Source organism: Carcharodon carcharias, chromosome 6, assembly GCF_017639515.1.
Source record: "Carcharodon carcharias isolate sCarCar2 chromosome 6, sCarCar2.pri, whole genome shotgun sequence".
NCBI classification, from domain to species: Eukaryota; Metazoa; Chordata; class Chondrichthyes; order Lamniformes; family Lamnidae; genus Carcharodon; species Carcharodon carcharias.
In genome coordinates, this window is record NC_054472.1 from 139,145,355 (window position 1) to 139,169,027 (window position 23,673).

General features: G+C 39.6%; 1 protein-coding gene across 5 annotated transcripts in view; it reads left to right on the forward strand.

Annotated features, from left to right (window-relative positions):
* The window catches only part of esrp1 (epithelial splicing regulatory protein 1), a 130,788-nt gene extending 107,518 nt beyond the window's left edge, over positions 1 to 23,270 (forward strand). For 3 of the 5 annotated variants that reach the window (XM_041190305.1, XM_041190300.1, XM_041190301.1), the window contains exon 15: positions 21,357 to 23,270. In XM_041190305.1, the coding sequence (XP_041046239.1) occupies positions 21,357 to 21,515 (159 nt within the window). In that variant the 3' untranslated portion in view covers positions 21,516 to 23,270. Of the gene's footprint in view, positions 1 to 19,438; positions 19,566 to 21,356 lie in introns of all 5 variants that reach the window. The other 2 variants (XM_041190302.1, XM_041190303.1) reach the window with 1 other exon arrangement.
* The last annotated feature ends 403 nt before the right edge of the window (positions 23,271 to 23,673 follow it).

The window sequence follows — 23,673 nt, forward strand, 5'->3', positions numbered from 1 at the left end:
GTTCAAAGGTAATTAGGAATGGACAACAAATGCTGACCTTGTCAGCAACACTCACATCCCATGAATGAATAATTTTTTTTTTTAAAAAAGAGAGCAGTGTCAGCCATATTGCCTCTGCATTGGGTTGATTGACGATAGAATGTAAAATTATTTGTATTTTTTTTGATGACTTTCATTTTATGCCGCTATTTAAGCTATAAGATTGTACCAACAAACTTCTGAGTCTCCTTACTCTTGACTGTTTACTTCTCTTTATACCAATGGCTCTGCAAAGTCAATTTTGTGGTCTTTGGGAAAGATGTATGTTGCAACGTGTTTCAACCTGGAGGCTGGCAAAGCAGGCAATACCACTGCTCTGAGATTTTCAAATCATTTTACTGATCTTAGTGTTCCAGAGAATATCCTTCTTTACAAAGTGTTGCTTGTGTGAATTGGGATCAGTGTCAGTGACACATGATTTGTTGCTATGCTCCAGTGTTAATCTTGTATAAGAGCGCTATTGTGAAGATAAAATAAGTGAATGCATTGTTACAATTCCCGTGGAGACCAATAACTTTTAAGAGGAGAATTGAACTCCCAGTGATGTAAAGAAATCGTATAACAGGATTTTGAGTTTTTAAGGACCTTGCTGTAACAAACAAGCTAAAATCAATTTAGACTAAACATTCCTTTTTAGGCAATAAATACACAAACTACACAAGAAACATCCCTGATTAGTGTTGCATTTATATGTTAGCACGCTCTCCGCAGAATTGCAGTCTTTCCAGGAACCAAAGTTACTCCCAGCTTCCAACAGGCTCTTTTCTTCTTGTTTTGCTGAGTCAATATGGCCAGTGACTGTTGAGGTCCTTTCCTTCAGTCCTCTGAGAAATCTCCAGCAGCTCCCGTCTCGCTCCTATGATTCCTTCCCCGGCCACACAAGGATGAATCTTCCAGTGTCATTAAATGTCTGTGGGTGTGTCTCTCTGGTAGCCAATAGAGAAATGGGCTGTTTCCTCTGACCACAGCAGGTGCCATCCTGTTCTGTCTGTGTCTCTCTCTCTCTCTCTCTCTCTCTCTCTCTCTCTCCAGAACACGCTCACTCATGCTCTGTCCAGGGACTGCCTGAGTTGTCACTGGGTCGATCTGTGGCAAAGCCAACTATTCTGTCCCTTGTTGTCAGGTGTTAAATTGGCATGTGGATTTCAATAGCACTTGACCGGGGGCCCCCTGTCCCTGTGGTAACCAGGTCACATAAGCTTATCATAGGTCACATGTCCATTTTAATTACGCCATTTTGCCTTGAATTAAAAGAGACAGTTTAAAACATGACCATCTTATAAAACCTCACAATCTGATCATCAAGGGTGCTGTTTATCAACAGTCCTCTTCAATGTCTATGCTGAAGCAATGATTAAAGAAGCATTTGAAGACACGGAACTGGCATTAAGATTGGGACAAATAACAGCATCTGTTAGATTTGCAGATGACGAAGCACTTGCAGCAAGCCCAAAAAGAGGACTACAAGAACTAATAGATAGGCTAGTAATAGCAGATATGAACTTTGGAATGAAAGTGAACATCAGAAAAACCAAAATGATGCATATCTCCAAAAATACCATATACTTATAGAAAGAAAAGAACTAGAACAGGTGCAAGAGTTCAGGTATTTAGGAATCATAACATCCGCAGACAGACGATGCAACAAACAAATAAGAACAAGGATAGCAATTGGAAAGGCTGTATTTAATAAGAAGAGACAGTTGCTAACTGGAAAGCTGAATAAACAACTCATGAATTGACTTGTAAAGAGCTTGATTTGAAATGTTATTCTGTATGGATGTAAGACTTGGACTTTAAGGAAAGAGGAGACCAACTTGCTAAATGGCTTTGAAATGTAGATTTGGAGGCGAATGGAAAGGATCAGTCAAAAAGAAAAAATAACAAATGATAAAGCACTGAGGAAAGTGAACAAACAAAAAGACATTTCCTGAACATAAATAGGGAAAGGCAGAGAGACTGGGCAGAGCATATCTTAAGAGGAAACAGATTATTAAGAGACATTATGGAGGGAAGATTTCAAGGAAAAAGAGGAAGGAAGAGAATATCTGTGCTGGATGGCTTGAAAATTTAAGGAAGTTATTGGAAAAATGAAAAGACTGGCACAAGAGAGAGAGACATGGAGAAGATTTAAAGCCAAGAACTTCCTTCAGGCAGTGCACACATGATGATACAGTGCAGGTTATTTTTCCCTGTTATCACATTTCACCATTAGGAAGTCTGTCTTGGCAACATTATAAGGCTTAACCTGTCACACCCAGTAAAGTTAAGTTTGTATGAATTCTTAGAATTCCAACTCTCTTGCGAACAAGAGTTCATTTCACTACTGGTGGCATGACTTTCTGTCACTTGTCATAGCAAATCTCCTTTCTCAATTTGAGTAGTTTAATAGCTTTTCCATGCCCTGGGTTGGAAAATTATATATTTGATTTAATCTTCCTAACTTTGTCAAGAACAACATTGCTGATTTCTGATAATCCCTTGGGTTTTCTGGTACTGGCAGGTGTGAATTGTAAACTCAGAAGAAATGCTATCTCTTAATGCTTCTTACCCTCTGGATTCTGTAATTCCCTCTGTTTTTCTTTAAAACCAGACACAGTGTCATCAGGTGTTGACCTTTTAACACAGTCTTTGAGCCACCCTGTTCAGGTTTTAACTCCTGATCTCCATTCTCTTCCATGTTTGCAGCTTTTTTAATGTCAATTCTGTAAAGAGAGTCTCAACCAGCCAAACATGTGAATTATCATCCTCCTGTTTAAATTTAGGATTACTTTTATCTTTAAGTCCATTTCCATGGTTTAAACTTTGTGTTCTTTTCCAGGAGCCGCAGATTTAACACTGCCTCTTGTGCAAGCAGTTCATTTTTTGATGATAAAATCCTCTGTAGCAGCTTTAAGAATTTTAAGATTATGTCAATGATCAGACAAAAAATTTTGATGCTTATTTTAGTTAGTTCACAAATGCTTTTAAATTCTTTTTGAATTAGTCTTCCACTCAGCACAAGCTCTGTCCAATTCTTTTCTTGCAAAACATGGGAACATAGGAAATACGAGCAGGAGTAGGCCATTTGGCCTCTCGAGCTTGCTGTTCCATTCAACTGGATCATGGCTGATCATCTGGCTCAACACCATTTTTCAGTGCTATCCCGATCACTTAGATTTCTAGATATTAAAGACACTGTCAATCTCTGTCTTGAATATGCTGAATGACTGAGCCTCCACAGCCCTCTGGGGTAGAGAATTCCAAAGATTCACCACCCTGTGAGTGTAGAAATTCCTCATTTCAGCCTGAAATGGCCTACCTCTTATTCTGAGATTGTATTTCCTGTTTCTAGACCGCACACCCCCCCCCCCCCCCCCCCCCCCCCCCCCCCCCACTCAGTCAGGGGAAACATCCTCCTTGCATCTACCCTGTCGAGCCCTGTAAGAATTTTGTATGCTTCAATCAGATCACCTCTCATTCTTCTATACTCCAGAGAATATAGGTCCAGCCTCTGCAATCTCTTCTCATAGGACAATCCTGGCATCCCAGGGATCAGTCTGGTGAACCTCTGTTGCAATCTCTTTGTGAAAAAAATATCCTTAGATAAGGAGTCAAAAACTATACACAATACTCAAGGTGCGGTCTCACCAAGGCTTTATGCAATTGCAGCAAGACTTTTTTTATTCCTATACTCAAATTCTCTTGCAAGAAAGGCCAATATATCGTTTGCCTTGCTAATTGCTTACTGCACCGCATGTTAGCTTTCAGTGACTTATGAATAAGGATATCCAGGTCCCTTTGGACATCTACATTTCTCATTCTCTCGCCATTTAAGAAATACTTTATATCTGTTTTCTACCAAAGTGAATAACTTCACATTTTTCTCCATTATATTCCATCTGTCATGTTCTTGCCCACTTCCTTAGCTTATCTAAGTCCCCTTTAGGCCTCTTTGTATCCTCCTCATAACTCTCATTCCCACTTAATTTTGTGTCATCAGCAAACTTGTAAATGTTACATTTGGTCCCCACATCCAAATCATTGATATAGATTGTGAATAGCTGGGGCCCAAGCACTGATCCTTCTGGTACCCTACTAGTCATTCCTGCCAACCTGAGAATTACCCATTTATCCCTACTCTCTATTCTGTCCAATAACTAATTCTTAATCCTTGCCAGTATATTACTCCCAATTCCATATGTGCTAGTTTTGCTTGCTAACCTCCTGTCTAGGACCTTATTGAAAGCCTTCTGAAAATCTAAATACAACATATTCATTAATTTCCTTATCTATTCTGCTAGCTACATTCTAAAAAAAAACTCTTAACAGCTTTGTCAAACTTGATTTCCCTTTCATAACTGCCTAAATGTCCTGTTATCATATCCTTTATAATAGATTCAAGCATTTTCTTTACTACTGATATCAGGCTCATGGATCTCTTGTTCCCCATTTTTTCTCTTCCTCCTTTTTTAAATAGTGGGGTTACATTTGCTGTTTTCCAATCTTCAGGAACAATCCATAATCTATAGAATTTTGGAAGATGACCATCAACGTATTCACTATCTCTACAGCCATCTCTTTCAACATGATGTGGATCATCAAGGGGATTTTTCAATTCTCAGTTCCTTATTCTCACTAGTTCCCTGGTTCTCTAGTATGCCTGTGTTTTTTTTTGCACCTTCCTCCATGAAGACAGACACAATGGGCAAGACTTTCCCCATATCAGGCGGACATGGTGGGCGGGCCCGGGAGCAGCCGCAAAACAGTCTGCTGCCTGCGATCGGGCCCCGACCACAATTTCACGCTGGCTGGCTGCACGTGCTGAGATCCTCAGCACTGCCGGGGTGGGGCGGGAGGAATGCAAGCATTGAAGTTTGTGCAAGTGCCGGGTTGTGCTCACTGAAAGCTCCCTGAAGGCACAAGTTTGCCTCAAAGAGCTGAAGATTTTTTAAATGAGAAAAGAAGAATCCACAATCAATGTAAACATATCCCCACATGTGACTCAGTTACAAGAAGAGAGGCATGTTAAAATTGAATTTTTAAAAATTTATTTTTTTATTCATTGTTGGAAACCTCATCCCGCCCCGTGGATGAGGTTTCGCTAAAAATGCAAAGGCCGCCTGGCCTATTCGCCCAGCCACCAACCATAAGGTTAGACAGGCAGTGAAAAATTCGGCTTAATGAGCTGCATTAGGGCCTTAATAGGCCTCTTAATTGTCGGTGGGTGGGCTGCCTACACTCGCCCGCGCCTGCCGACTGAAATATCGTGCAAGTGCGTGATGATGTTGGGACGCTTGCCCGAAATCGTCACGTGCTATTTCACGCTCAGGCGTGTTGGGCAAGCGCCTGCATGCCAAGCTGAAAATCCTGGCCAAAATATTTGTTTAGTTTTTCTGCCATCTCCCTTTTCCCCATTATATATTCTTTTGTCTCTGTCTGTAATGGGCCTGTCTTTGCTAATCTTTTCCTTTTTACATACACCTATAGAAACTTTTACAGTCCATTTTTGTGTTTCTCGCTAGCTTGCTTTCATATTTTAGTTTATTTTTCTTTATCAGTTTATTGGCCCTCGTTTGCTGAATTGCTCCCAGGCCTCAGGCTTGCTATTTTTTGGCAACTTTATAAGCCTCTTCCTTTCAATGCATCCTCAAATCATGGTTGGAGCACCCTTGCTGTTGGATTTTTGTGCCTCAAAGGAATCTATATTTCTGGTAAACTATGTATTAATTCTTTAAATGCTAGCCATTGCCTGTCCACCATCATACCTTTTGATGTAGTTTCCCAATCTACCACAGCCAATTTGCCCTTCATACCTTCATAATTTCCTTTGTTTAGATTTAAGAGCCCAGTTTGGGATTGAACTATGTTGCTTTTAAACTTAATGTAAAATTCCATCATATTATGATCACTCTATCCTAAAGGCTCCTTTACAACAAGATTATTTCTTTGCCCTTTCTCATTGAACTATTCTGGATCTAGAATGGTCCATTCTCTACGCAAACTGGAGGAACAGCACTTCATCTTCCAACTAGGGCACTTTACAGCCTACTGGACTTAACATTGAGTTCAGCAACTTCAGATTGTGAACTCTCTCCTCCATACCACCCCCTTTCTGATCCCCCTTTTTCCAATATTTTTTTTAAATATATTCTTTTCCCACCCATTACCATTATTTATAAATGTATTTCCATCCATTATTTCATCTCCACCTTTTAGCCTATTTCGATCCCTTCCCTCCACCCCATCCCCACTAGGGCTATCTGTCACTTGCTTGTCCTGCTTTCTATCCTTAATGTCACCATTAGTACATTCCTTAGCCAATATCACCACCATCAACACCCCTTTGTCCTTTTGTCTATGACATCTTTGGCAATCTCTTCTTTGCCTCCACCTATCTCTGGCCCTCTATCCAGCTCTACCTGTCCCACCCCCCTCAACCAGCTTATATTTCACCTCATTTCTATATTCCCTCAGCTCTGATGAAGAGTCATATGGACTTGGAACATTACCTGTATTCCCCTCCGCAGATGCTGTCAGGCCTGCTGAGTTTTTCCAGCTACTTTTATTTTTATTTTTGGTCCATTCTCTAGTTAGTGCCTTGACATACTGTTCTAGAAAACAATCTCATACATTCCAGGAATTCATCCTCCATAGCATTAGTGCTAATTAGTTTTACCCAGTGTATATGTAGATTGAAGTCCCCATGATTACTTTATTATCCTTGTTGCATGCACCTCTATTTTCCTGATTCATACTTTGCCCTACGTTACCTCCTACAATTTGGTGGTCTATAAATAAATCCCACCAATATTTTTTGCCCTTTGTTGTTTCTTAGCTCCATCCAAACTGATTTTGCATCTTGATCTTCTGATCTAAGATCCTCTCTCAATAGTGAACTGACCTCCTCCATTATTAATAGTGCTACCTCACCTTTTCCTTTTTGCCTATCCTTCCTTATCGAATGCACTTGAACATTCAGTTCCCAGCCTTGCCATCCATAATGGCAATTAGTTCATAGTTGTTACTTCCATATTTGTGCTGTTAATTCATCTACCTTGTTGCGAATGCTGTGTGCATTCAGATATTATGCCTTTAATTCTGTCTTTTTTTATTATATTCACAACCTCTAGCCTTATCTGCTGCCGTACTTTTAAAATGTGCCCTATCCCTTCCTGCCACACTCAGTTTATCAATTCCCTGATTCCTACTTTGCTGTCTTGTCTTGTCCTCTCCCTTTAATTTATCACATTCTCACTTAAACCCTTACCCCCACTATTTAGTTTAATGCCCTCTCTACCGCCCTGGTTATATGACTCACCAGAACACTCATCCCAGCGCAGTTCAAATGAAGACCGTCCCAATGGTACAGCTCCCACTTTCCCCAATACTGTGCCAGTGCCCCATGAATTGAAACGCATTTCTCCCACAACAATCTTTGAGCCACTCATTTAACACACTCATCTCATTTAACCTACCCTAATTTGATTAATCCAGAGAGTATTACCTTTTGAGGTTCTGCTTTTTAATTTAGCCCCTAGCTGCTCATACTCTCTAACCGGAGCCTCTTTCCTACCTATGTCATTAGTGCATAGAAACAAAGGACTTAGGAGCAGGAGTAGACCAATCAGCCCTTCAAGCCTGCTCCTCCAATCGATAAGATCTGATTGTGGTCTCAACTCCACTTGCCTGTCTGCCCCTCCATAACCCTCTTGTCTATCAAAAATCTATTTAACTCAGTCTTGAACAAATTCAATGAACCAGACCTGCTTTCTGAAGAAGAGAATTTTACATCCTAACAACCTGCTAAGAGAAAAAAATTTCCTCATCTCCGTCTTAAAAGGAAGACCTCTTATTCTTAAACTGTGTCCCATAGTTCTAGTCGCCCCCAACAAGAGGAAATATCATCTCACTATCGACCCTATCAAGTCCTCTCAGGATCATATGTGTCTCAATAAGATCATTTCTTCTAAATTCCAATGGGTATAGGCCCAACCTGTCCAACCTTTCTTCACAAGAGGAGCTCTTCATCCCAGGAATGAGTTGAGCGAACCTTCTCTGAACTGCTTCTAATGCAATTATATCGATTTTCAAATGAGACCAAAACTGTTCACAGTACTCCAGAAGTGGTCTCAACAAGACCCTGTGCAGCTGCAGTAGGACTTCACTACTTTTATTTTCCATTCCCCTTGCAATAAATGCCAACATTCGATTTGCTTTCCTAATCACTTGCTGTCCCTGCATACTAACGTTTTGTCATTCATGTACCAGGACACCCAGATGCCTCTGCAATCTCTCTCCATTTAAATAGTATACTGCTTTTCTATTCCTCCTGCCAAAGTGGATATTTACCAAGTTAAACTCTATTATCTGCCAAATTTTTGCCCAGTCACTTAGCTTATCTATATCCCTTTGCAGACTCTCTAACTCATCTTGACAACTTAGTTTCATACCTATCTTGATGTAATTGGCAAAATTAGCTACCACCTACATGAATCTCGACAATTGGATCCCAACCCTCCCACTGCAAGTTCCTCTCCAGCCCAGAGCAGATTTGCCGAATCCTGACCCCAGACAGGCAACACAACTGTTTGGACTCACGCTTTCTGCTGCAGAGAACTTTGTCTACCCCACTGACTATATTGTCCCATACTACTACTACATTCCTATTAAGTCCCCCAATTTTAATAGCCTTCCATCTTTATGGCATTTAATTAATTATTTTACTGATTATGTTTTAATTAATGTCTCTACTCCTGCCTATGCTTTATATTGTTATTGCAATATATGTTCTACTTGCCCCAAATGAAATTCCCTAGTTTAGATAAATAGAAAACACTCACCAGCCAACCTAATGAGCTTTACTACTATGAGTAAACCTTATCAATGGTAATAAAACCTGACAATTGTTAAAATTACCTGAGTTTTGAAAGATAAATGAGAAAAATGCTCACCAACCAATCAACTACCTGTTTTCCTGTGATCTTGTGCTTTGATTTTTCTCAGAAAGCAGTTGGTTCATTTTGGAGCCATGGATTGGATAACTCCTTTAGGTGCTGTTGTCTGTCTCCAAGACCTCCCCTCTCGCACTTCATCATGTTAAAGTTTTAATTTACGTTCAAGAACACAAATCCTCCTGCAGCTCCATGGTGGTATAATTGTTTGTAGCTGAGTCTTTCAGTGTCAAAGCAATGCTTTCCTTTGTTTCACCATTAACTTGGAGGACTGTTGCTATCTGCTTTGACACCTCTTGCTCACATTCTACACTATGTTTAATTCAGGCAGCTTCAACTTGATTCCAACTGCCATTAACCCTATGTTTACAGTCTTTACCATCAGCAGTCTGAGCTTTTCACTCTTCAGACACACATTTAGTTGAAACAGTAATATCCACAGCAGGATTACATAAAGTAATGGATTTCTGTACATCAATTGATTTCCCTTGTACATTTTCAGTTTTAACAGCTTTTATTGGTCTTTTCTGGAACCACTGGAGTTAGCAATACCTTACCTGTAGCCAAATCATTTCCTAATATAAAATTAACATCTTTTCGTTAATTTAGACACAATACCCCCACAGCTATAATACTGGAAATTAAACCGCATTTTAAAGTAACTTTACGCAACACAGCAGTTAAACAACCTCCAATATTGTTATTATTGACTATCCCTCACCAGCAAGGATGATTGTCTTCCATGAGTCTGAAAATGGCTGATGAGACCAATTCAAGATCTGCAGACATTGACAGGTTAGGGTATTTGTTGTCATGTGGGATGCCTGGTTGTGTTCTCAGTTCAGGTCGTGGAGTGTTCATTTCACTGCTTTCGCTTTTCCTCTTTTTGTCGTCATTGGGTCTCAAAATGCTGGGATCCTTCCCCTACAGTCTGCCACCATCTGGTTCGACGATGGTCTCCCAGAAGTTGAAGTCAATGTTTCATTTCTTCATATTGGCATTCAACTCATCCTTGAAGCGTTTCTTCAAATTAGATGGATTCTTGTTAGGCAAGGGAATCAAAGATTATCCGGGGTAGATGGGAATGTAGAGTTCAAAATGTAAACAAATCAGCATGATCTTATTGAATGGCGGAGCAGGTTCGAGGGGCCAAATGGTCTACTTCTCCTATTTTGTCTGTTTGTATGTTCTGTCTTCCTCTGGTGCGTCTGCCCTGACTGAGCTGGGAGAAGACCAGGCTTTGGGAGCCTGACATCTGATATCTGAACTATATGACCAACCCTTACTGATGGTGACGACCATTGCCTCAGTGCTTGTGGTACCTGTTTATGAGAGGACACTGATGTTGGTGCATCTGTCCTCCCACTTAATACGCCAGATCTTCCACAGGCAGCATTGATGGTATGTCTTCTAAATGTTGTCCATATTTTGACCCCGAACAGTAAGGAAGGGATCACAACCACAATGCTTCATTTCAGTTTTGATGTCACGATCTTCAAACACCCACTTTCTCAGGTGGCCAAAGGCTGCACCAGCAGATTTTGGGTGATGCTGGATTTCTTCGTCAATGTCAGCCTGTCAGTGTGAAAGAGAACTTACAAGGTACTGGAATTGTTCCACATTTTCCAGGCACTCATCATGAAACCTAATCAATGGGGCTGGAATGTGCTGATGGAGGAGTTTGGTCTTCTGAATACTGAGTGTAAGTCATACCTTCTCACATGCTTCAGTAAATATGTTGACAATTCTCTGGTGATCCGTTTCCAACACAGGTCAGGATGATCTTAATTTTTGATCAGCGTTGTCAGATTAAATAATTTACCATCCATTCGATAAATAAGCTGCACACCAACAGGGAGCTTCTCTCTAGTCAGATGGAGCATGGCAACAAGGAAGATCAAAAAAAAGGTTTAGAGCCATGACGCAACCTTGTTTAACTCCTGTTTTAACCTCAAAAGGGTCTATAATGCATCCTTTGTTAAGGATCACCACTCATAATGAAGTAGGGGAGGATGGTAATCAATTTGAGGACATCCATACATCAGAATCTTCCAGAGTGCCTCATGATTTAGAGTCAAAGGCCTTTGTTAAGTCAGAAAACGCTATGTAGAGAGGTGGATGTTGTTCACAACACTTTTCCTGTCATTGGCGAGCTATAAAAATCATGCTGGCCATGCCTCTTGATGGCTTAAACCCGCATTGAGATTCAGTACCTATAGAAGCTTTTACAGTCTGCTATCTGATCTATGTCTCCAGCTTCTGTATGATTTGCAAACAAAAATCTGCTACTAGGCATACGTTTGTGAAATAATTCATAATCATCCAATATTGCAGCTGCCCTTATCTAGGAAACTTTATGGTCCCCTATGTGGGACCTGATTCCTAAAGGATACTATTTTTAAATTCTTCTGTAAGCATTACCTCTTTAAGGTTTTCAAAATCTTGTTCAATTTTCATTGATCTGTACCACCTATCAAAGATAATTTCCTTTTGCTTTAGCAAATTCCACAAAAGTCTGATCCTGTTTCTTAAATTTCTAAATTTTTGCCTATAAGCTTCCAGAACTAACTCATAAACATTGAAAACAGCAGTCTTCACAATCACAATCACTAGACTGTACAGTATATCTGAAAGAGATGAGTATACATCTAATGCTTTCCCCACAAACACACCTTGCAATAAAACCATCCAACTTTCTTGTAGCTGTTGCAACATTGCAGCAATTTTCTCAGCAACACAAAATACATTTCAATTCTTTCCTCACTGAACTTGGGCACCAGGTAAATATTTCTTGTCAAATCAAAACCAGGTGTTAAATTTGAGTCATCATCAAGCTTTCTTGCCATTCTCTGCTCATGTAATCTAACCTTTTCTTTGCCGGAATCAAATTTCTACACTGTTTTTCTCTCTGGATTTCAAGCTCTTCACCTTCTAATTTTTCCTTTTCTGTTTCTTTTTCTCTTTGGAACTCTAGGTTTTCCTGCTATTTGAATTCAAGTTCAGGTTTTTGCATTTCACTTTTTAATCTTTTCCCTATATTTCCCTTTGGAAATCATAACTCCAGCATGATGCCACCACCAAACACATCTTCCCTTCACCCCCCTGGTGGCATTCCGTAGGGATCGTTCCCTCCGTGACACCCTGGTCCACTCCTCCATCACCACCTACTCCTCAACCCCCACCTACGGCACCTCCCCATGCATACGCAAAATATGCAACACCTGCCCCTTCACTTCCTCTCTCCACTCCTTTCAAGTAAAGCAGCATTTCACTTGCATTTCCCCCAACTTAGTCTACTGCATTCGTTGCTCCCAATGCGGTTTCCTCTACATTGGAGAGACCAAACGCAGACTGGACGACCGCTTTGCAGAACACCTTCGGTCTGTCCACAAGAATGACCCAGACCTCCCTGTTGCTTGCCATTTTAACGCTCCACCCTGCTCCCTTGCCCACATGTCTGTCCTTGCTTGCTTCATTGTTCCAGTGAAGCCCAACGAAAACTGGAGGAACAGCACCTCATCTTCCGACTAGGTACTTTACAGCCTTCCAGACTGAATATTGAGTTCAACAACTTTAGATCTGTACCTTGCTTATCTTGCTATCCATTCTTAATTAGCACATTCTTTTAGATAATATTACCACCTTCAACACCTCTTTGTTCTTTTGTCTGTGACATCTTTTGGTTATCTGCTCCTATCACTGTTTGCTTGTCCCTACAACCAACCCCATCCCCCCACCTTAAACTAGCTTATATTTCACCCTTCTCCTATTTTTACTTAGTTCTGTTGAAGGGTCATGAGGACTCAAAACGTCAACTTTGTTCTTCTCCGCCGATGCTGCCAGACCTGCTGAGTTTTTCCAGGTATTTCTGTTTTTGTCTTAGATCTGCTCAGTTGGTTGTAGGATCACTTAGCTCTGCCTATCACTTGCTGTTTGGCATGCAAGTAGTCCTGTGTTGTAGCTTCGTCAGGTTGACATCTTGTTCTTAGGTGTCCCTGGTGCTGCTCTTGGCATGCCCTCCTGCAGTCTTCACTGAACTAGTGTTGAACCTGGCTTGGTGGTAATGGCAGAATGGGGGATATTCCAGACAATGAGGTTACAAATTGTGGTTGAGTACAACTCTGCTACTGCTCATGGCCCACGTTGCCTCAGGGGTACCCAGATTTGAATTGCTAGATCTGTTCAAAATCTATCCCATTTAGCACAGTGATAGTGCCACACAGCACAATGGAGGGTTTCCTCAACGTGAAGATGGATCTTTGTCTCCACAAGGACTGTCCTGTGGTCACTCCTACCAATACTATCATGGACAGATTCATCTGTGGAAGGCAGGTTTCATTTGCAACTGAATCCTAGCGAACTTGACCTGCAGCTTTGGAATTATTTTTCTCTCCCTCAAGGTTCAGGAGTTGAGCTAATACTTTAACAATCTGCCCTTTTAACTCCTACTTTTAAATCTATTCATAATTTCTCTGTCACCACCTTCAAATTAACCTTTGTTAATTGTTGCAAAGCATTCATAGAACCTCTCACTCCCAAAAGCCTGAGCAATACATGTAGCCAAGCCGACTGTTCGATGAATATAGCAAAAGTAACTGTGAAATCTTGTTTGTTTAAACTGGCAAATTGAAGTGTACTTATTCCCAGCCTCTAGATTCATTTCCCGCAAGAGCCCCCACTTTGTTATCGTTACTTTAAAATGAAATTTGAATTCCCAGTGGCCAACTCAAAGGATCACATGACAAGATTTCAAGTTTCAAAACTTTGTGTAACAAACTACAATCAACCATGACTAAACATTACTTAGACAACTAATGCACATAACTGCAGAAAAAATATCCCTTACCAGTATTTTAACACACAAACTCCACACCTCATTTATATATTACAGCAAGCTGTCCACAGCATTGCACTGTTTACAGAAACCATTCCAAAGTTGCTTCCAATTGACTTGCTACTCCAGCGATCCCTTCCCTCGGCCACGCAAGGATAAACCTTCCAGTGTCCATCGATGTCTATGGATTTCATCTCCTCAACCAGAGAACATCTTCCCACCTGCATTTTGCTAGCCACTCTGTCATTTGTTTTAAGGTGTTAAACCTGGCATGTGGATTTCAGTGCAATTTGACTAGGGCCCCCAATCCCCATATTCACCAGGCCACATAGGCTCATCTAGTAACAATTATGTAAATTATGGTAAATTCATTGATCCCTTCCACACAGGAGTTAAGGGTGGAGATTCAGTGCCATACAGTTGTCATTTTTACTCTGACCAATGTTGTTTTCAAGCACTGCTTCCTGCTAAGAGCACAGAATCACTGAATTTATGGTATTCAGGCAGGAACTTACCTGGAAGAAAATCTAATCCAAGCGGCTAATAGATTTTTGGTTATAGATTGTGTATCATCTCATTTGATGACTGTATTAGCCTCCTTCAGTTAGCTATTTTATGATGTGCAACTGCAAAAACTTTCATGGCAGTTGAGGCACATTAGGACAGAGCAACAGGAAGCACCATTCAGTCTCAACTTTCCAGTGCTGGTACCACAGGGTTGTTAATTCTAGCTCAAACTTGCCTTTTTTACAAGCCATGCCTGCCAGTATATGGCATAAAGAATAATTCCACTCCCTCTAGAAAAGGTTTGACAGATTGTACATAGTGGAGAAGAATTGCAGTGGTTGCTGAGTCTGATGACTACACTGACCCTGACTGCCAATAAAATATTATAGCAACATTCAAATATAATTGGAAACAAACTTAAATATGCAAATCCAGGTCTAACTGAAGGGCCTGAAATATTAGGTTGAGTGGAGCCCCTGACTTACTTTGGCAGACAGCAAGGTTTAATGCATCGTTTTTCCAAAATATGCCAACAGTCACTAATCTACTATTTGAGCAATCATGTATTTTCAAAAGTATTTGTGTTCCTCATGCTGTCACACCCAGTAAAGCTAGATCTTCTTGATGTCATTAGCACTCTGTTTTCAGTGGAACTCAGTGTTAGTATTGCTAACAATATAATTTACTCTCTCCTCATCTGTGGAGAATAATCACATGCATGATCATAATTACAATTGTGGAGTAGTAGGAACCTCTTAGAGCTCTCTGAACTTGAATATTCCAGTAATTCAACAGTTAAAAAGCTGGCTTCCTATAGCCATGATTGTTAGTCAAAGGAATACTTGGAACAAAATCTTACAACTTGACAATTACCTTGAATATTTTTGGGTAAAATTCAGCTGTGTATTTAATTTTTGAAAAGACCGTCATACAAAATCTCTCTCATTTCTGTCATGGACAGGAGGAGGTCAGTTCAAACAGCACTGTTTTCCTCATTACCTGTCCGTAAACAGAGGATGTTTTGAATTAGTTTGTTTTAAAAAATAAGTGGTGGCATTTTTTTTTTAAGTCCTCAGTTTTTGTGTGATCCAATGTTACTAATAGCCCCACAACAAACTCAAGTTAGGATTAATTCAAAGTTAGCTCATTTTTGCACATTCAAAAACCCACGAAAAGGAGTGTTCACAACTTCCCATTCTGGATTCACACAGTAAAGGGGGATAGAGAAAAGGTTCACAATACAAAGACCACAGAAAAACTGAATATATTGGTTCATGTGAATTCCAGCGTCCCAAAGTCAGAGCCTAATAAGGAAGCCTTTCATGTAGGCATTCGATGGTCGGCTGGTGTTGTAAGGTTAGCTTTTTCAGGTGGTGTTAATGTCACAAGATGAAGTAGGCATGCAGAGATGGCATCAGTTCAGTAGGTGATGATGCAAAATTTTCCCATAGTGTCAGGTTAGATGAACCAGTGGTCCAACCTGGACAGAGCTTGCTTCTGTGTTGCCTGCCAGTTGGATGTTAAACAGCAGGCTGGTTGTACAGTGCAGAAAGGTAATAATAAACTGCTCAAAAGACCAGAGCCTTGAGTCATGTAACCTTCCTTCACCACAGTGACTTCAACAAAAGATGTCTGTCCAGCGTCTGGAATTTCGCTTTGTTTTCAGGACTGATCATTTCTCAGCCATTATGGGTTGAAAGGGGTGCCATTCATGTTGAGGTGTTTGGGAAGCCGTGTCAGAGGAACCCAACAATTATTCATTCCTGAAATCTCAGTGAACAAAGGGGGAGCGATTTGATCAAACCACCTAAGGCATCAGTCCCACTGACCCCAGCTTTTCACGTGGTCTCACCTAGAACCCAAAGTGGAATGCCTATTGTGAGAGGCAAATTTCCTCTCTAGAATGTATTAACTGTCACACACAGCAGCAAATACACTTTTGACAGCTGAGTGCTTACTGGCATTGGAACAGTCAGTTGTGATGGAGTTAGATTTTTTTTGTTTGCTCTCCCATACCAGCTATGGGAAGGAGAGAATCTGTATGCAGGAGATTAAGCAGTTTGAAATTACAAATAGAATTACAAACAATTAGAAATTAGCACCTGACTCAAGTGAAATTAAACTCTGCTTCTGGCCCTTTCCGTGGTATGAAATGTGTATCAGCAAGTATGGAATTAAAAATAATCACTTGTGAAAACACAGTGACTAATTTTCTATTGTTATCACTATAAACTTTAATTTTTCTCAACTGTGCTTGTGCCAGATGGTGCCATGCGCTGGAAGATAACAACCTTGAACAGCCAACTGATTAATAGCCCTATGAAACCCATGTTTATTGGTTAAGGGTGCAGTTTAGAGACATATAACATGGAAAAGATGGAATATTGGTTACCTTTTCATCTTCAATTTAAGCCAATTTGTCTTTCACACAGGTTAATCAGTTTGGCCTGGGCAGCTTAGTTGTTGTTCCAGGTCATATGTTCCTGTTCAAGCTAATTCATTAAAGGCAGGGCACTGTGCCCTGATGTAATTTTTTCCCCAAATACCTTGTTTTTTTACTTCAGAGTGCCATTGTTTTGCAGAACACACTGCCTTGTGATTAGCCGTAAATGTGCCTTTTCCAAAATTTACCAATGACTACTTTTGTGGTTGTTCATCTGGAACACCAAAAATTGAATTGATGGATGAAGGAATGCTTAACTTCCAGTAATACAATCCTCTTGGTGCACCTTGTATGAACTAAACAAAATTCCATAAAACTTCAGAAGGCATTTTTTTTTAAAGCTCACTTATCCACCTCCTGTCCACTGAGTGTAATGTAAAAGTCTTAAATGTCCTTAGGCTAGCGTTTCAAATTGCTGACTGCTATTCAGTGACTGTGTTGGAATTTATTATGTGGGAATATCTGGCAAGGATAGGATTATATTCAGCTCTGAGATCCCCTGCAGTCCCCAGCAAATAGACTGTCTGCACTCATGCATGTATTCTGGTAAATCGGGCAAAATTGATCCAAAGGCGGCAAGACCTATTGAACTGTACTTATGTAAGCATCACCATATTGAGGAGAGGTAAATTCAATTGATAAGTTGTTCTTGTATGTAAACATAACACTGAAAACCTTAGGCTGTCCACCTGCAGTGTTCCTTCTTTCAGCTGGGTGTGACCAACCTGTGCAATTTTGATGTTATTTTGCTAGTTTTTCTGAGTCATACATTTGGGAGAGAAGATTCACTCAATTTGGTTTTAAAAATATGATTATTATAATCATAAATGCCATTTTAAAACATCTCCCAATGCGGATAGCTCTATGTATCATTGCATATGCACCTCCACCCACCTACATTATTCAACCTGTTTTGTATGCTAGAAATTCTAGAAATGTCTATGCTCCAGGTGCATTATTTCCCATTTTTTCTCCCATCAATTTTCAGGATCAATATAAATGCAAATCAATTGGACATGATATTTCTATTGAATAGTTAATTTCAGTAGCAGCTTGTGATATTTTTCACAGATGACGCATAACAATACATGCCTGGCTAAGCAAGCTTGTTACTATGACAATAAACCGTTCCTGTGGAATTCCACTACCAACCTTATAATCTGTGCTTCCTGATTTACCAGTCATTTATACTGTTACAAATAACAGGAATGTGTGCACTTTTCTACAAAGTGATTTTTATTGCAAATGCATATGTTATTCAGTATATTCAAGTAAGGACAACTTGCTTAGGTTTTTAAAAGCCAAAATTTCTCTGTACATCCGTTCATTCACCATGATCTGAAAGTTATCATTTATTCCTTTTTTATGTGGCCTGTTCTGTTTGTTCAACTCTTGGTAGTGCTGAAATATTCTAGTCATGATGGGATCTTAGGCTGCAAATAATCAATCCTTATCTGAACACTTGGCCTTCCACTACTCCACCTCAGATGGTTGTTGCTAGGAATTCCATGGCAGTGGCTCTGGCCTGCAGGGAAAGGAGCTGTTGTTTCAATAAACAGCCTCCTCCACTATTCTGTCATTACCTACGGACCCCTTCACCTTCTCCATATTATTAAACTGAGGTCAGTTGAGACTTTTTCATGCCTGCCTCAGATGCAAATGCCTAAGTAAGATATCAAGGATATGTGCCTGAAATAGCTTTAAGATCCTTCGCATGTGCAAGAGGTCTATGACTCCTCCCCAATGTTGGGCTGCGCTGAACACTGCTGGACTGGCTGATTTCAGTTTACATATGGCTTACCCAGTGATCGAGAGGCTCCTCTCAAAAAAAAAGTATTGTAGAAAATACTTACCTGACTCTGAAGTCTGGAGGGACTAGAGGAAATTGTGTGGGGATTATCAATAAAAGTGACCATTAAGCTACTGGATTTTAATAAAAACTCAACTGATGCACTAATCTCCTTTAGGGAAGGAAACTAACTATGCTTGCCTGATCTGGTCTGCCCTGTGTGTGGCTCCAGTCCTACACCAATGTGATTGGTTCTTATATGTTCTCTGAAGTGGCCTAGCAAGCTACTTGGTTGTGTCAAACCGCCACCAGTAATTCAAGATGATGGCTCACCACCATTTTATGCTGATTAGGGATGAGCAATAAATGCTGGCCTTAGCATGATGCCCACATCCCAAGAATGCATTTTTAAAATCTAGTTGAGAAACTTGTGCTTTTTTTTTTGGAGGGTGCATTTCATATCTTGAAATTGTCTCAAAGTAAGTAATGTCACTTATTATTTGGGGGTACTATAATATCTGTATAAAAACGAAAGCAATAGAATGTGCAACAGATGTAAATCCAAAGTCTTGGCTGCTATTTGAATGAATTTAACCTCACTATGCAACTTTACAATGTTCAGCTTCTGGACAGAGTGCTCGACAGCAGCAGAATATGGGGTTATGGAATATTGTTTGGAAGTCAAACCAGATAACTACTTTGAATGGCATCTTGCCTAATGTTGTATCTCCACTCAAGTCACTGTTTGGGAATTAAGAATTAAAGTACAACTTAAAGGTAAACTTTTGAAAGAAATCGAAGAGCCAACATCAAACAGCATGTGTTTTTTATTTGATGAGACAGAGTTGGTGTGAGTTTAATAGATTTCTTATATATGTTCAACCTTGCATCAGTATCCAGCTGAGGAATGCCAAGGACTTGTGCTTGCGCATGACCAAGCCAGGACAGTGTTCACACATCCCAAAGAATGGGTCTGTATTTAAATGGCTCATGAGCTAGACCTCTTGTAAGAGAAGGCAGGTAAGGAAGTGCTATGTCCACCTAACTGGGTCACTCGACCTATATTAAGGATGCTTTCACAAATCATGTGGTGTTGGGAAAACTGATGGTGTTGGGAAAACTGATGGTGTTGGGAAAACTGATGGTGTTGGGTAAACTGATGGTGTTGGGTAAACTGATGGTGTTGGGTAAACTGATGGTGTAGGGAAAACTGATGGTGTACATGTGTGCAAAGCATTGTGGATCAGATGTCAGCTTTATTCTTCAATATCTATGGGGTTAAGGTTTTTCAACTACATTTACGTTGCTGCACTGCCTTAGGACATGTGTCTAAGTATCTGTTTCAAAATGTATACAGTTTGCTTTTAACATGTCTTTTAGATGTTCCTAAATTAATATTGGCCATTATGAAGTAAAATGCAAAGGAATAAAAAGGAAACTATCAGCAAAATAAACTTGTATACATTGGGTGTGGTCAATTTTACAGGTAGTGGGAAAATAAGTTATAATCCTTTTTAAAATAAAGTCAATGTATCCTGTGACACTACTTGAAGGAGAACTAGGGAATTGTCCCTGTGTTCTGATATTTATTCCAAAATCAAATAGTCATTACCTGATTGCTGATAGTGGGACTTCGCTGAGTGGAAATTGGCTGCTGCATTTCCCTAACGTTACAACAGTGTCTACACTTCAGAAGTTGTTGGCTATAAAATGATTTGCATGTCCAGAGTTTATGTAATAGAAGTCCTCTCTATCTTTGCAAATACTGGATTGAAAGGTAGACAAATGGATTGCTTCAAGACCTTTGCCAGCTCCAAGATTGCACAGGCAGCTTGCTCACCTTTTGCCTCTCTCTAGAGAAGTGACAAACCTTGCTTTCACTCAACAGCTTCTTCATAAACGTATTCTAGGATCAGCAATATGACATGCAAAAGTTTTCATTATTTAAAAAATAGCTGTCTAAGATAAAAATAAGTACAGTACTAGTATATAAATGCTAAATACAGCAGTCATTTGTTTACTTCCCCACCCTGTCTTCATTACTTGATACTCATTAAATTAAAAAAAAAAGTAATTTTGTTGCAGACCTATGTTTTTTCATCTGTATATTTTTCTGACCTTGTAATCTAGTTAGTCTTTTCTTGCATATTCTCATGTAATTCAGACTTGAGGTTCTAAATGTGGGATGTATAGTTCAATCACAGCAGTTACTACAAAAATTGATTATTGTAGGAGACATTGACCTACATCACAAGACACAGGTCCATGCACAAGTTCCTACATTGAGAATTCCTCATTTCATCCATGGTATAGTAGGGAGCAGCAAAAGATACCAGGCAGTTTCCTTCAACGAGGGGAGAGTAAGTCAAACTGGGCTGCTCTCTTTGTGGGATGGTATTGAGCAGCATTAACAGAGGCCTCCATTATCGCCAGCAAGATTGAAGCCGTAGCTCGGTCTTGGGGATGTGACTGTGAAAACTGTTTTGAGTTTCTCTCTCTCTCACCTTCTGACTATGACTTGAGTTTCATTCTGGAACACCATTGTTGATTCTCTGTATATCTTACAGATACTTATCCATATGGAAACGTAGGTGCAGCAGCATTTTGAAATAGAGTAGGGTTTACTGATGTGTTCTCAGTTAGCAACACTTCGATATGGACATTAGCAAAATAAGGTGATGGGAATTGCAAGTATCTGAATAAAAGAAACCTGTCTGGTGCTGGGTCTTATCTGTGGAATGGAGCATGGTGCTGTGGGATATATCTCCAGTTATCTATTATTACATTACTGTTTTTATTTACTTGATGCAGATTCCCCCTGAGTCTGTGCTGATCATGTCCAACTTGTATGGACAACCCAGTGGCGATGCTTTTGTGATATTCCCATCGTTGGACACTGCCAAGCAAGCTGTGGTAGAGAAGAACCACCAACACATTGGCAGTCGCTTTGTGGATCTTTACTTGTTGTAAAATATTCTGTGCTACTCAGTATGGAAACATAAGTAACAAGCATGTTTATGCAAAAGTAATAACGTCCATAACAATTCAGAATGAAGATGTTTCTTAAGATAACCTATTCCACTAACAAAATGAGAATGATGCCATTTTCATTCTATCTTAGAGGATATGTGAAGCTGGACATTGAAAGAATGTATATGTTATCATCAAATAGTAATTTGGTTTAATTAGCACAAACTGCAATGGTCAAGTTTTTATATGAACACTAAAACTTGGATACTAATTGTAACACTTATGCATAGGGTTTTCCACGTCAATCTTCATTGTAAGAGATGACTTATATAACATTGATCCACGTCACTCATTATTGTAACGCATCAATGCAGGCCTCTTCCATGACAAACATTACAGTGATACACTTGTACAGAGCACTTCCTCACTAACTATTACTGTAACAAGGGCTTTCTTCATGTCACTCATTGTAACATGAATTTTTTTTTTACAGGTCATCTTCATTCCAATCATTACACACATGTACAGGGATCTTCAATGCCAATCATTACTATAGCTTGCTTGCAAAGAGCTGTTTATTTAGTGTAACATACCTGTACAGGGAACTTCTGTGCCAGCAATTGCTATAACATACATTTATGTGTTACTCATTATAGTAACACATCTGAACAGCACTTACCTTTATCAAACATTAACATAATAATGTACAGAGAACTTCTACTTTAATAAAAATACTTTAACACTTCTGTAAAAACCTCTTCATTGTCACTTATTGTGATATCACACGTGTACAGGGTTCTTCCACGTCACACATTTTTTAAAAAGGCTCATTTATTAAAATCATTGTTGTATCATACCTGCACAAGATTCCTTGACTTCAATAATGTACAGGATGCTTTCCTGAATTTCATAATTCTACTGGATGACATTTATCAGACACTGCTTTATCATTACTATAATCCAAGGGCCATACGAGCCTCACATCTGCTAGTTGTTCCTTGCCAATCCTTTCTGTGGTTTTCTGCAGTTGCAATTTATTTATTCTGCTATTTAACATTTAAAATATTTAGTCTAAAGACTATTGCTTTCTTTACTAAGGTTCACAAATGTATCTTTTAATTAAAATAGAAATCACAAATATAAATTTTATATGTATAAATTGTTTACAACCATGGTAAGCACTATTCAAACTGTATGCCTCCTAAAATAATCAATATCAAGCACAGACTAAAGTTCCAGTGTGCCTTTTATGTTTTTAGACCATAGTGGCCAAAATTTTATATAATAATGTTCACGCTTATTTGGCTGGAATATTATTCCGAGTTACTGTCAAATCTGAACACTAGTGTCAGTGCAGACAAACAGGCCAAAGACAGAAGATAGAAAGTGTTAAAACATAATTATTTCAACTGATAAATCTGCAAATGACTCAAACTGTTTACGCATGTTAGTTTATAGATCTCTAGGCTTTAACTATTAAATATAACATATAAAAATATTGTAAATCAGATACTACCAGTTTGATTGTAGCAGATAATTTTGATATAAAATATTAGATTCATGTCTGTGAGCACTAAAATGCAGGATATATCATTTTATGTGGCAAGAGTTAGCTCAAGGAGTGCAATACTTGAGGACAATTCTGAGTTACATTATGTGCAACTGTTATCCTAATGTTTGAATACATGAAATGTCAAAGGAATGATTGTTTTTAAATACTGTATAAATTCAGTGTTAAATAAAATACTGAGTATATTTCCAGTGGTTCCTGGTCCATTTTTAATCAATGTAGGCTTAGAAGTCAAATTAAGTTTAATGTGAGGTTACTGGACTTGAATCAGATCATGGGGATGTAATAATTGTTGGGATTTTCCATGCCCGCTGGCGTCGGGTGTGTTCGGTGGCGTGACCAGACAATATGGTGCTATCAGTTTCACAATGGCGTGAAACCAGTTCGCGATCATCTGCTCAGCCTGCTGATGGCGGGCTGCATTCTCCGCCATCGGACGTCAGGAAGCTCATTGTAATACATCAGCATATCATTATTAGGCTAGCCTGCTGGAATCATCCCCCCCGCTGGATAGTCCACCCACGTTGCCCACATGTTTCACAACAGCAAATAAGCGGCATGCACTTGGTGGGCTGCAAGTCACTTGGG